A 14,429-nucleotide genomic window follows, 5' to 3' on the forward strand; every position below is an offset into this window, starting at 1 on the left:
TGTACTGAATGCAGCAAGTGTTTTTTGTATCAGTCACAGTTAAAATACCATCAGAGCTACCACACAGGAGTTAGACCATACAAATGTGCCGAATGTGGTAAGTGTTTTCGACAGAAAGTACATTTAAAGAACCATCAAGCCACTCACAGTGGAGAAAGACCATATAAATGTGCTGAATGCAGTAAGTGTTTCTTACGACGTTGCAGTCTTCAATACCATCAAGCTGTTCATGCAGGAGAGAAGCCATACAAATGTAGTGAATGCAGTAAGTGCTTTATTTTTAAGTCACAACTAAAATATCATCAGAGCTCCCACACAGACTTAATTTCTTAAACTTTAGTCATATTCTGACTCGGGAATGGGGTCCATTCCTGCCACAGTGTTAGAAACTCAAAACATTTGGAGAAATTAAAAAAGAGAGGGAAACTATATAAATGTAACAAATGCCATTTCTTACAACTCTTGTTTCTCCTCATGTCCGTCATGTTATTTGCACAGGAGTACAGTGAGACACAAAAAAACACCAGGATTTAAGGCAGAAATGAGGGCAGTGTGGAAGAAGGATACCTATACAGTTCCAGTAGCAGTAGGAGCAATGGGTCTTATAAAAAAAAAATGTATAGTCATATTTAAATATGTTACTGGTACATGTAACTCTGTATGAATTTTAGGAGTCACATCTGAGCACACTGTGGGGGCTGCGGAGAGTACTTTTGGCTAACATCAAAGATTGAAACAATACTTATTTTATGAACTTAAATCATATTTTGACTTGGGAATGGGGTCCATTCCCCCCATGATATTAGAAACCCAAATGACTTGGAAAACCTAAACAGAAAGAAACCATATAAATGTTGTAAGTGTTTTTGACAAGTGGTGCAGCAAAAAAAACTACCAGAGCTCTCAGACTATCGCACAATTTAATTTCTCCCAATCTGTCTCCTGTGCAGCAGCTCTGATACTGTTTTAGTTGTCTGAATAGAGAATGGAACCACCACATGAAAGAGAGTAATGTTGCTGGAACTGAATTCATCCACATAACTTGATGAGTACCTTCACATGGTTTACCTTGTTTTTACCAATCTCAGCAAGATGACGTTGATATATAGACTGTAGTTTTGTATTTCATAGATAATGATAAAAAATAAATAAAAAAGAAGACAGGTCCCAGGATAAATATAAAAGGCCTGCTCCTGGTGTACACGCTGGTGTCAGGACTGAAAAAAAAAGGAATTTAGAAACCTCAAAATTGGAAACATTTCTGCCACAGGGTTAGGCAGGACTTTGGTCAAAGGTGTTGCCCCCCCCCCCCACACACACACACACACACGCCCTATGGTAGAAGGAAGTTGCCTATAAAAAAATAAACCAATAGGCCAAGCAGGAGCCAAAAAGACAGTAAAGTGAACTTTTGGGGATACAGACGAGATTCATATTATGCAAAAGATTAAGCATTTCAAGAAGTAGGATAAATATGAAGAATAACAGAAAAATCAGTAATAGACACACATGAAAGTCCAGTTAGAATTGCACAGCAAGGGAAAAGCAGGCAACCGAGAGCAGATCAGCTGCCTTCAGTCCAGAAGTAAATGATCTAAGGGAAGACTTACTTGATTTAATACCAATGAACAGATATATGAAGATAGCTGAACGAAAGAGATTCCAGAAAGTAAATAAGACCCAGAATGTTAGATGACTGGTAAAACAGATGAACACAAGCATTAGGACTGTTTAGAAAAATCCATGTGAAAGTATGGAAATCAATAGGATATACATCTGCACAGTTCAATTAATAGCATATAATGTTATTGCAAAAACATAGTGCAGCCAAAGAAAACAAGTAGAATGCCAACATGTCAAATGGACAAAACTATACAGCAACTGAGACAAGATGTCTCACTGTTATAAGACTATAGAAAAGGAAACGGATAGTCAAACCTTCTTAGAAAGATAGATTTGGTAAATGCAGCACAATATTAAAGCAAACCAGCATTTGTCATGCACTGTGTTACATAGTAAACTAAAATAGCAGCAGAAACTGTAAAACATAGTAGGAAAGCAGACAGAAGTACAAATCAAGCAGCTAACTGATGAATCAGAACGTTTTATAGAGAATTGGGAAACAAAGCAAAAGCAGTAGAAACACCTCCAAAAAAGAAGAAATATGCACTTTTTGGGAAAGCATTCATGAAGACACTGTTGAAGCTGTAATATGGATGATATGAAATGGGAAGAAGTAGCAACTAGAGAAACTGAGACAAAAGTAAGAAAATCTCCAAAATGGAAAACCCATTTGAGATGCAGTGCCGAACTTTTGCATAAAGGTATTAAAATATTTACACCAAGACTTTGCCTTCCAATAGTATATAAATTTTATACTAGAATTAATTCAGACAGGGTTTATAACCATCTAGAAAAACAATTCAATCATGACAATAAAACAAAAAGGTAATAAGAGAAAATTATATGGAAAAAATGGTCATATTTTGTTAAACAAAGCCATAACAGAGAGTTGTAGTTAGGAGAAGAATCTAAGTACGGCATTGATAGATTACAGTAAAGCATTAAATAGTGTCCAACATTCATGGATTATGGAATGCTTACAGGTATATAACATAATCCCTAGCAGTTACATCACAGTGACTATGAAACAGTGGTAAATAACTTTGTATCTGAGCAATAACAAAAGGCTAAAAATTATTAACATTCAAATAGGGATATTTCTGGTTGACGTTTTGGCACCACTGCAGTTTTAGTTCTTCCCTTAAACCTTTAAGCTTAGCTTCCAGAAACCAACATCTCATCTACTTTTTGTGAATGATTTAAAACTGTATAGTTCATTAAATGAGGATCTGAAAGTGCAACTACAAATGATTAAATATTTCTCAGATGATCTAAGAATGACAATTGGTTTTCGTAAATATGTAAAAGCAACATTTATAAAACAAAATAATGGCACCAAGACAATAACAACATGGGCCATGAGTGTGATATAAAGGAACCTGAGCAGGAAGCCATGTATAAATATTTGGGTATAGATGAATTGTCGGTAATAAAACATGAACAAATGAGAACAAAGCTTAGTAAGGAATACTTCAGAAGACTAAAATTAATATTGACAACTGCCCTAACATTTAGATATAAAGTTCAAGCTGTAAATTAATTTGCTCTTTGTGTTCCAATGTGCAGCTTTGCAGTGACTGACTGTCCCCAAACAGCACTGAATCAGATGGACAGGAAAACAAGAAAAATGCTTCTCCCTCTGAAGGAGGGATGGGCCTCCTTGAAATTGACTGCATGTATATGTCTGCATTTGTGGAGCTTCACACACATATTTGTGACCTCATCAGAGCTAAACATTAAAAGTCATAACACATAAGGAGAAGCCTAAGGTGACATCTTTGTTTAGTTTAGCAGAAACATTCCAGAAAGGAGTGGGAATGGAAATCAAAGCAGACATGGGCAAGAAGCAGACATAAATATAGTGCCTAGTATAGGAAAGTTGTGGAACAGCCATATGTTGACCAAGATTTGATGAAGAAATGGTTAAGGAGAGGTGAATTTAAACCAAAAGTTGAAAATCTAATAATGGTGGCCCAAGATAGTGGCCTTGTAGCTTACAAAGTCTATAAAAATGTAGGAGAAAGACAAATGCAGGTTGTAAAAAGCAAAATTGGAAACCGTCACACGTCTCATTGCTGGTTGCTATGTACTCATGGCTGCTGAGGGTTTATATACTGAAAAGCATAGTAATGTGGTAAGACTGTCGTATTGGGGATTGTGCAAACACTACAGAAGTAGCTGAGAAGTATTGGAACGCAGATCATTATTGACAGCGATGAAGTACCAAAAGCTGAGAAAATAGATGCAAGATAACCAGTTATAGTAGCCCAAGAAAATAACGACAAACATAGCATTAGTTATTGAAAGTGTTACATCTAATGATTACAGTGTCTTACATACTGAGTGACAAAAGTGATAAAATACCAGGATTATTAAGCAGAAAAAATGAGAACAATGTGGAAGAACGATACCCAGTTAGTTCTAATAGTAGTAGGAGCAGTTGGCCTAATAAAAATAATTTACAATCTTACTTAAATATACAACCAATAAACATAACTCCATATGAGTTATGGAAGGAGGCAGTTCTGGGCACATTGCAGGGGCTGAGAAGAGCATTCCTGGCTAACATCAAAGACTGAAACAATACTAATTTCATGAACTCAAATCATAAGCTGCCTTAAGAATGTGGTCCATTCCCATCATGGTAGTAGAAACCCAAATCACTTGGAAAAATTAAAATGTGGATGAAGAGAGAACAAAGAATAACATTCTTAGCAAACATCAAAGATTGAAGCAATACAAATTTCCTGAACTTTGATTATTCCCTGAGTTAACAATGGGGTTCATTCATCTCAAGGTAATAGGAACCCTAATCAGTTGGAGAAATAAAAAAAGGCTGAAACCATACAAATGTACTGACTGCAGTAAATGCAATTACAAATACAATTTAAACAAATACAACCAAAGACAAGTAGAAATCTATCGGAGAAGCACTGAATAGACAGAGAACTATCAAGCAACTGAGGCAAGCGCTGTCTTTACTGGAAGATAATAGAAAAGGGGATAAATCATTAAAACTATTAGAAAGTTGTGGAAAAAGCAAAACACAACATCAAAACAGATCTGGATTTATTTTTCATTATTTTAATTATAAATTAAAATATTAGCACATGTAGAACAACTTTAGAAGAAGTATAACAATTTTGAGGACAAGTATAAAACAAGCAATTAATTGATCCAAAAATGTTTTAAAGAGAACTGAGAAAGCAAATAACAGCAATAGTAACACCACCTAAAAAAGAAAAAAAAAGTGTGCATTTTGAAGAAATGTTTCTAAATATCCTCTCAGACATAACAAAGACGCCAAATGAATTAAGAATCTTCTGCAGGAGCATCCTGACTCTTTGAATTAAGATGCCAAATGGATAGAAGAGTTAAAAGAAGCAATAAGAAATGTTAATATGGAGGCTATGAAATGGATTGACAACAAAGAAATTGATATAAAATTAAGAAAAGGCTCCAAACTGGAATATCCCAGGTCCAGATCCAGTACGCAGCTTCTGGCTAAATGTATTAACATCTATTCCCAGTGTTTTAGCCCTATGTAAAATTATGTATATGTGCACCCTGAACATATCCCCACCTAGTAGAGAACAGGAAAAATAAACATAATGCCCCTGTAAGAGTGGACCTATAAGAAATACTACAAACTACAGACAAATAACTTGCCTTCTGATGATATATAAATTATGTAACAGAAAAAAATGAATCATAGCAATAAATCAGAAATGCAATAAGACCATGAGGAACAAGGATTTGTTTATTATTAAACAAAGCCGTTACAGAGAGATGTAAAATGGGTGGAATCAGAGTATGGCATTGAATAGATTACTAAAATATGTTCAAAGTATTCCATACCCATGGATTATGGAATGCTTGCAGATGTGTAAATCACACCATTCACTAATGAATTGTATAACAGTCGCTATGAAATCGTAGAAAACCCCTTTACATCTAAGTCATAATAAAGGACAAATTACTATCCTAGGGATAAAAATCCAAAGAAGGATATTTTGTATCGTCTTTAACTCATTAAGCTATTTATTTAACAGAGTGCGCTATGGCTACAGCTTGACTTTAGAAATCAGTCTTGCCAAATGACATCTCACCTACTTTTGTGGATAATTTAAAACTGCATTTCTGATCAGACTAACAATCAAAAATACAATTAAAAATGGTTACAACTTGTTCAGATGAAGTATGATTACATTTGGTCTAAATGTCAGTCTGGGAGAAGAATGTGACATAAAATAACTTGAACAGGAGTGAGTATAAAAATAACTCTAAGTAGATGAAGGATTAGAAATACAGGATAAACAAATGAGAACAAGCTTTGCAAAAGTATTTTGAAGGATTAAACTTATATTAGTCTTTTAGTTGGCACAGAGGCTTAAGTCAGTGAGCTTTACTTCCTGTGGTACAGGGTTTGATCCCATCAACCCTCCATTGCCTACCGTGTGATAATGACCAAGTCCATTAATCAGACCTTGCTTCTAGGTTGTCCATGTAAAGGAGCTGTGTCCAGTGGACCTCCCTGGTTAACAAATGGGTATTAAAACCTGCTTTATCCATTTCTTTGTTGCGGTTTGTTTAATGGTTGAGTGATCTGGTCTACAGACCCTTTGTAATCATGATCTGTGTACTTGACAGTACAGTATTAAGCACAGTGTTAATATTGACAGTGCAAGTTCAGCATATAACAACATGACAGGCAACTCAAATCATATATAGCATGTATGTAGAGCACAGTAAAAAAGGTGTAACAAGCAAATGTAAAACACTTGCAGTATGTATGCACAAAGTAGATTTTAGGGTATAAAAGTTAACATTATTCAGTAGAATGGATATTTACAAACAGTATCTAGGAACTGTTTGTTTTAACATCCAGGAATAAAGTACACACTATAAATCAGCTACTCCTCATGTTTTTACTTCCAGTTTTTGTGCAATTGACAGGCCTCAAAAAAGTGTTGGATCAGTTGGACCTTCAAATTACAAAGGATAAGTGGTTTTGTCCATTGTTGTACACAGACTTCATCAGATCTGATGAAGTGTACGTATATCAATGGACGAAAGCACTTATCATTTGTAATTTGAAGATTTTAACATGGTTTATTAAACAGTTACAAACAAATATCAATGTGTGGTTTGCCACATTGTTGTTCCAATACTTTTGGATCCTTTAGATCAAATTAGTAAATAATTTAATTTAATTTCCTTCAGTTTAGTGCTTTTGTCCTCATACCAATAACTTCATCAGAACTGAAGCTTAACAAAATGCAATACATCTAAATGCACACAACCATAGTAATGTCATTCATAAACCAACCAATGACAATCTACATACATATATATTCATTCCCCTGTACCCATAAATAAACTCTAATTATTGATACTAATTTTTTAGAACTATATCCTGAGTAATTGATAAATATTACATGCAGTAAAATACATACAAACACATATTTGTGAGAACTGATGAATTAAAAACAGTCTTTCTTGAAAATGACTATATGAAGAGGTATATAATCATGGGACTGGTTATACTTTTGCTCACATCATATTCAAATATAGTGAAAGTCCTAAACCATGAAAAAACCAAGTCTAAGATAACATATGAATTGTTTTAGTGTTGTTTTAGTCGCTTTTCTGTATACATAGATGTTTCTGTATATGTAGACTAGCTTCTTATTCTACTGTATTACTGCCTCTTAAATCATTTTTCAGTTGTGCACATGCCTTGCTTCATTTAAAAAGTTTTAAATTGCTAATTTTGTAGGGTTTTAATTGCATTTACTGTTTAGGTTTGTTAGCCTTTTCTGTGTTTATTTACTGTATTATTGCATTGTTTAGCCTGTTTTAACCAAAAAATAAATAAAATTATCTTGTTTGCTCGTTTCCTGCCTTTCCTAGCTAGTATAGTCCAGATCCCAGGCTGTGCTGGTTTCAGGACTTTATTTTCTGTATTCAGAGCTATCCAGAACTTGCTGTGGTAGAGGGAAGTCCTACTGCTTACCAGTGGGAGTGTTGAGCATTGTATTGCCTATCTAACACTAGAGGAGTGGTTTCCAGCTCTGAAATTGTAATTTTATTAGCCATTTTGAGCTGATTTCTATCCCTTTCAACTTTTTGGCTTAAAAACGCATGTGTGCATGTTTTTCACATTGTGCAGCACTGCGGGGCTATGGTTAAAGTAGTCCAGGTGCCAGAAAGTCTGCTTTTCAAATATTCCCTTAGAACTAGCTGGTTTCTCAGTAGTAGCACTAAAATCTGAACCCCTGTGACCAGCACTTGCTCTAGAACCTGCTGGAAAGCACTAGGAAGCCTTAAACTGATACAAGGACTCAACTCTCCTTGTTAATAAGGAGAAATTAATCATAGGCACTAAACAGCCTATAATTGCAAAGTACCTTGCAAAGGTAAGGGAAAACACCTCTTATACTTTACAAAAAAGCACTTAAACAGGCATGTCCAAGGGTCAGCTTCCGGTGATTTCTCCTGTCCACCTGGTGAATCTGGGCATACTGGGGCAATGCAGCAACTGCCTCATGTACACAGACAACCCTCTTCTCCTACCACCCAACTATACAACCTGCGAGAGATGCACTTACATAGCCAAACTGGAAGCAAAGCTCTCTCCGGCCAAGATTGTGCTAAACAGTCAAGAGGAGAAGGTTAACACCTGCACATAGCTAGAAGTCTAAACCTCAAAATGCACTCTCTCGAGGCACTTCTAAAAATGGAGAACATCAAAATCTGTGCAATAACTGAGACCTGCTTCAAGGCTCCAGAGAGCACCCCTGCAATACCAGGCTATAACTCTTACCACACTTTTCGGCCACGAAACCAAGACCAAAACACTAAAGGTGGAGGGGTGTCCATATTCACCAAGGATATTCACACCTCCAGGCTAGTTGCCCAACACAATGCATCTGAAATTCTCCAGGTGCAACTAACACTAGCTAAGACTGCAATCCAAATTGTAGCTTGCTACAGATCCCTCACCATGCCCCAAGAGTCTCACTACACCTTTCTAAACATACTGGAAAATATTAAGATACAATGAAACACCCTAATACTGGGTGATTTCAACTACCCTGCCATTAACTGGGAAACCTACTCGGGTACCAACACCTTTTCCCAGTGGTTCTTGGAATTCATAAATTCCAGCGCCCTGGATCAACAAATCCATTGTCCCACCAGGGGCTCCAATATCCTAGACCTGGTCATTATCAACATGGGCGATAGATGCTCCACACCAGTGGTCAGCCCCTCACTGGTCAGGAATGACTATAAGTTAATCAACCTTGACATCCACATCACACCCCCCACCCCCTCAGTAAGGAAGCCACCATAAAAAAACTTCTCCAAAGCCAACCTCATACTACTCAAGACAGAAGTGACAAACTTCATGACACCCATGCAGACGGGAGCTGAAAGTTCGACTGCTGAATCCTACACTAAGGCACTGTATGAGCACATCCACTCATGCATGAATCGTGCCATCCCAAATAGAACCAAGACGCTCTACTCAAAAAAAAGGAAGCCAGTCTGGTGGTCCCCTGCCATAAACAAACTATACAACAGAAGGAAGAAACTATTGCAGAAAATCCCAGGATGCAAAAAACTTCCATATCAGCCTCAGTAAGAAGCTGAGATCCCTCATAAAATCCTCCAAAGCTAGTTACGAAAATAGAATTGCCAAAGATTCCAAACACAATCATAAGGCATTCTATAGTTTTGTCAAGAATCTAAATGGCAATGCTCAGATCTGCTCTGAGCTACAACAGAATGGCATTAAATATACTGATCCCAAGGATATTGCCAATATCTTGGCAGATCGATTTAGTGCCAACTTCACCCCCCTCTCACCCCCTAAAGGGCCCATCTCAATACCAAAAAATTGCCAAATTCCGGTAATCATGGCCACACAGGTAAAAATCGCACTCTCCAAAGTTAAGAATACAGCATCCATGGGACCAGATGACATCCCAGGCTGTGTACTGCATGAACTACAAAATGAACTGGCACCTCACCTAAGTGTCATGTTTAATCATAGCCTCACCTCAGACTTCATGCCCACTGAGTGGTGCACAGCTACAGTTATCCCACTCCACAAGTAGTGATCCACCTTGGATCCTGGAAACTACCGTCCCATCAGTCTGATGAGCCTAATCTGCAAGGGCATGGAATGCATTATCATGGAACTTATAAACCAAGACATTGGCAACCTTCAAACACTGGACCCCACCCAGTTTGGGTTCGTGAAGGGTCGATCTTGTCTCCTTAACCTGATTGACTTCTTCAAATCAGTCTCCAGAGCTGTGGATGAGAGTAAGGAGGTCCACACAGCCTATCTGGACCTCGCCAAGGCCTTCGACACCATCCCCCACTCTGGAATCATAGATAAACTTACTAAGCTGGGCATAAATCCCTACGTCACTCAATGGGTTGCCAACTGGCTTACTGACAGAACCCAGACTGTAAAAGTAGCCTACTCCAAATCCAGCTTCAGACAAGTGACAAGTGGAGTAACTCAGGGTTCAGTCCTGGGACCGCTCTTGTTTGGCATCTACTTCTCTGAAGTACAGGCCAACACTAAGGGACTCTGGCTAACAAAGGTCACAGATGACTGCAAACTGGGAGCCATTACTGAATCCACAAATTATGTGGATATTCTACAAAAGGGCCTTACAGAAACAGATGCTTGGTGCCAGAGCCATGGGCTCAAGCTTAATGCCGAGAAATGTATAGTTATCCCCTTTGGTAAAAACCATGTACCCATGAATTACCACATAGGTGGCAGTACACTAAACACTGAAAGTGTGATGAGAGACTTAGGGACACAAGTGGACAGTGGTCTCACATTCGATAACCACATCACTACAACAGTCAGGAAATCCTTCTATGTGGTACACGTCATCACTAAGGGCTTTTCATCCAGAAAAAAAGGAGGTCATTGTCCTACTGTGCTCATCCCTACCTCACAAGACATCTGCAACAGCTGGAAAGGCTGCAGAAATACCTCACTAAAAGAATCCAAGGCCTAAAGCTGATGCACTATGCTGACCGTCTAAAAAACTCCGGCTATACTCTGTGGCATATCGTCTACTCAGAGGTGATCTCTGCTTAACATACAAGGCCATGTCAAACCCTGAGCTGTTGGACATGCCCCACTTAAAGAAACCAGAATCCCTCAGAGCCACACGCTCCAGGGATCTAAACCTTGTCATCACAATGAACAAAACATGCTGTAGGGATAGGTTTCTGACCCAGAGACTCCCCATAACCTGGAATAGACTGCCCATACATGTCAAGCAGAGCGCCTCCTTGGTCCTCTTCAAAAGGAACCTTGACGATTGAATGGGAGATAGGAAATTCATCCCGGGGATCACATCAGTCATCCTGTTAGACAGGGGTCCAGGGAAATTAATATTGTGGGAAGAAATATCCAAGGAATTGTTATGGCTAGGCTTGTATAGGAACTAGGGCCGGTAGCCTAGTACCAACCTATGAACCTAAATTTACCCATTTCAAGAAAGAACAGATGTAGAAATCAAACCCAAAGAATACAAAGGGTAGCAACAGAAAGTGTCCCCTACAAAAAATAAATAAAAATAAAACAAAATAAAAGCATGACGATGAAGCACATAATAGGAAGAAAAGGAAAGAAAACTGGAAAGCCCACAGTTATAGTGGCAAGTGTAGATAACTGCTAGAAAAATGCATTCTAGTTATAATGTGTGACTGGCCAGGAAGAAGTCCATTTAAACCAAACATATGAAAGGTTAATCATGGCAGCTCAAGATAGTGGACTAGCATCCTTGTTGGCTTACAGAATGTATAGAAAAAGTGGGCAGTACATACAAATGTAGGTTTTATAGTTCGGATCTGGAACAGTTCACATCTTATTTCTGGTTGTGCTTGTACTCATGGCTGAGTGTTTCTACACTGAAAGGAATTATAACGTGGTAATACCTTTACACTGGGCATTGTACAAACACTATGATACACAGGTGGCTGAGAAGCACTGGAGCATGAACTACAGAGAGTTACTGAAAATTAAGTACTTATCACATGGGACCATCCAATACAGAGATTCAAGAAAGAAGAAGAGAAAATATGCTTGTAAAAGAAAAAAGATTACAGTACCATTAATTATTAAAATACCTATACCTACTAATATTAGTGTCCATCCGTACTGATAAACAAAAGTCTAGAAAATAGCAGGGTATACAAACAGAAGTTAAACAATGTGGAATAAAGACAGTCAACAGTTGTAGTTCTAACAGGGCTAATAATTTTCAAGCACACTTACCCATGATTACCCATACAGGTAACTTCCCATGAACTACAGAAGTAGGTGATTCTGGGTACACTGCAGATGCAGAAAAGAACATCCATGGCTTATATCAAAGACTGAAGAAATATCTGTTTCATACACTTTAATTGTACCCTGGCTTAGGAATGGGGTCCATTCCTGCTATGGTATTAGAAACCCTAAACATCTGGAAAAATTAAAAAAAGAGGGAAATCCTATAACTCTTCTGAATGAGGTAAGCATTTTACACAGAAGTCACACCTAAATTATCATTAATATTCTCTTGGCAGAGCTTCAGAATCCTAAAAGAGAAATGGAGTCAGCAATAAAAGGAGAGTAAGATTCCTGAAGTTGAATGTGTCCTTAACTCTTTGTGTATACCTACCTTCATGATGCAGACTGACCCTGTGCCTATAAAATATTACTAGAACCATACTGCTGCACAGATTATCTGTATTTTGTATATAAAAGACTCTGAACTATGTGTTAAAGAAGGCCATAAAAAAATGGTAAAAACCTGGATGAGTTACATCCTTGCTTCCATTTTGCTTTGAGAGGAATGGCCAAAGCCCCAACAGGATTCATCCTATCTGGGTTACTGTATGGTAGGCCTATCTAAGGTTTGGAGGCTATAAGAAGAGAAACTTGGGAAGAGGAGAAAACTCTGTTTAGAAGTATAGTAAGACACTTCTTAAATATTCAATATAAGTTTAACATTTTAATGCCAGTTATTAAGGCGTATATGCAAAGGGCAGAAAAAATGCTACAGAGAGTAAATCTTAAAAACTCCAGACTTAGGGAATTCAGTCAAGGTGACAGTATTAGTATTAGTTTCCTCTGCTGAAAATATGCTCCTGGCAAAATGGCAAGGACCTTTTTGTGGTGTGTCAAAGGTAAATGAAGTAGTCTATAAAATAAGATAGATTTGGAAAGGGGAAACCTAGACCAGCTGTTTCACAAAAATGTGTTAAATCCTGGAGTCTTTACAAGCTTAGCCCATAGGATTACTCTGGCATCGTGCCACCCAACCTTAATTCCTAGTGCCTCTGTCGAGTAGAGGCACTGGAGTGATCCCGGGGTGAAGTTTCTATTTCCTATCCACTCATCAAGATTTCTCTTGAAGAGGGCCAGTGAGATGCTCTGCTTGACACAGGGGTGTAGTCAGGATTTTCAAATTTGTACTCATATCTTCCCAGACTGCTGCCCCCTCAACAAGCCACACCCACATTAACATTGCTGACCAAGCCACGCCCCTTCACATTGCTGATCTCTGAACAGATCACTGGCAAGTCTATGCCAGGGTAGCACTTACTTACATGAAGAAGCAGCATGAACATTTCATTCCAAAGGTACTTCCTTAAGTCAGAAAACAAAATACCTTTCTATTTACACTGGGGTACATCAATCAGTTTGCCTCTCCCCAAGATTACTCTTCTTCCCCTTGTAGCGGCTCATTAGAGCTCCAGTAGTGCTGTTGACTAAAGGACTGGCAGGCTCTAGGCAGCACATGCTCCACAGTGTTGTGGTCTGTAGGTACAACATATAGTGCTCTCCCTAGGTAACACCCAAGCTATGAGCCACAACTACCTCCCTTCCACCCGCATGGGTCACATGGCAATGCCTATTCTCCTCTATGGTTTACATTCGTACTAAGCCTTTTGGAATAGTAAACCTTAAATTCCCAACAACAAATACATTTTAGCTGGGTCCGGTCATACTGCCACTGACAATAAATGAAGATGTGTACCCATGGGAGTCAATCAAGCAAAAACTAAAGCTGTTGAAAGTTACATCTTTACTACTCTCACAAGCCTTTGCTGAATGGAAATTGGTTTAAGCAAGAAAATTACCCTAGGCCCCAGAACCAGTGGGACTGTACATGCTCTAAGGTACTATTTTGTAGTTTATTTCTAGTCTTATGATCCAGTGATAGTCTGAACAAAATTATTGGAAAGAAACGAAAAGAAATTCAAGGAAGAAATAAGTTGTGCCCAACGCTTAATGTTAAGCGCTAACACAATACCACCCAATATGTTGAGAAAACAACAGCTTCTAAAGACAAAAAGCATATCTGCAAATTTAGGCTGCCTCCCTACCCCCCCACAAAATGAAAACATAGTTACTTTATGTATAGCCCTATGATGTTACATGCTGAAAGAATAAATGAAGACACTCAGGTCTGATTGTGAAAAATGTTAACGAAACATTCTCAGCCCCCTTGCAATCTATTGTAAGTGATCTTGTGTGTACATATCTGAGTAGTGCTGGTTTCTGACTATGCTGGGTACAGGTCATTAATTGGGGATGGGGTCCCACTACTAAACCTGTTTCAAACTTCCACTGTACAAAATAATTTACTGCCAAGCTCTATGCATATTTAAATATTGCATAGAAACATCTTCTCCCCTCAGAAGTAAATATAACACTAAATTCAAAAATAAAGCCCTATGGGCAGCATAATAAAAGAAAAATAAATACTCACTCT

At 38.0% G+C, this 14,429-nt stretch overlaps 1 protein-coding gene across 3 annotated transcripts in view; it reads left to right on the top strand.

Annotated features, from left to right (window-relative positions):
* LOC122813853 (zinc finger protein 25-like) overlaps positions 1 to 7,357 on the top strand; it is a 133,451-nt gene extending 126,094 nt beyond the window's left edge. For all 3 annotated transcript variants that reach the window (XM_044086390.1, XM_044086391.1, XM_044086392.1), the window contains one exon: positions 1 to 7,357. This exon is cut by the window's left edge and continues 731 nt beyond it. In XM_044086390.1, the coding sequence (XP_043942325.1) occupies positions 1 to 333 (333 nt within the window). In that variant the 3' untranslated portion in view covers positions 334 to 7,357.
* The last annotated feature ends 7,072 nt before the right edge of the window (positions 7,358 to 14,429 follow it).

The sequence above is a fragment of the Protopterus annectens genome, chromosome 10.part0 (genome assembly GCF_019279795.1).
Source record: "Protopterus annectens isolate FY-2018-M chromosome 10.part0, PAN1.0, whole genome shotgun sequence".
Lineage (NCBI taxonomy): Eukaryota > Metazoa > Chordata > Ceratodontiformes > Protopteridae > Protopterus > Protopterus annectens.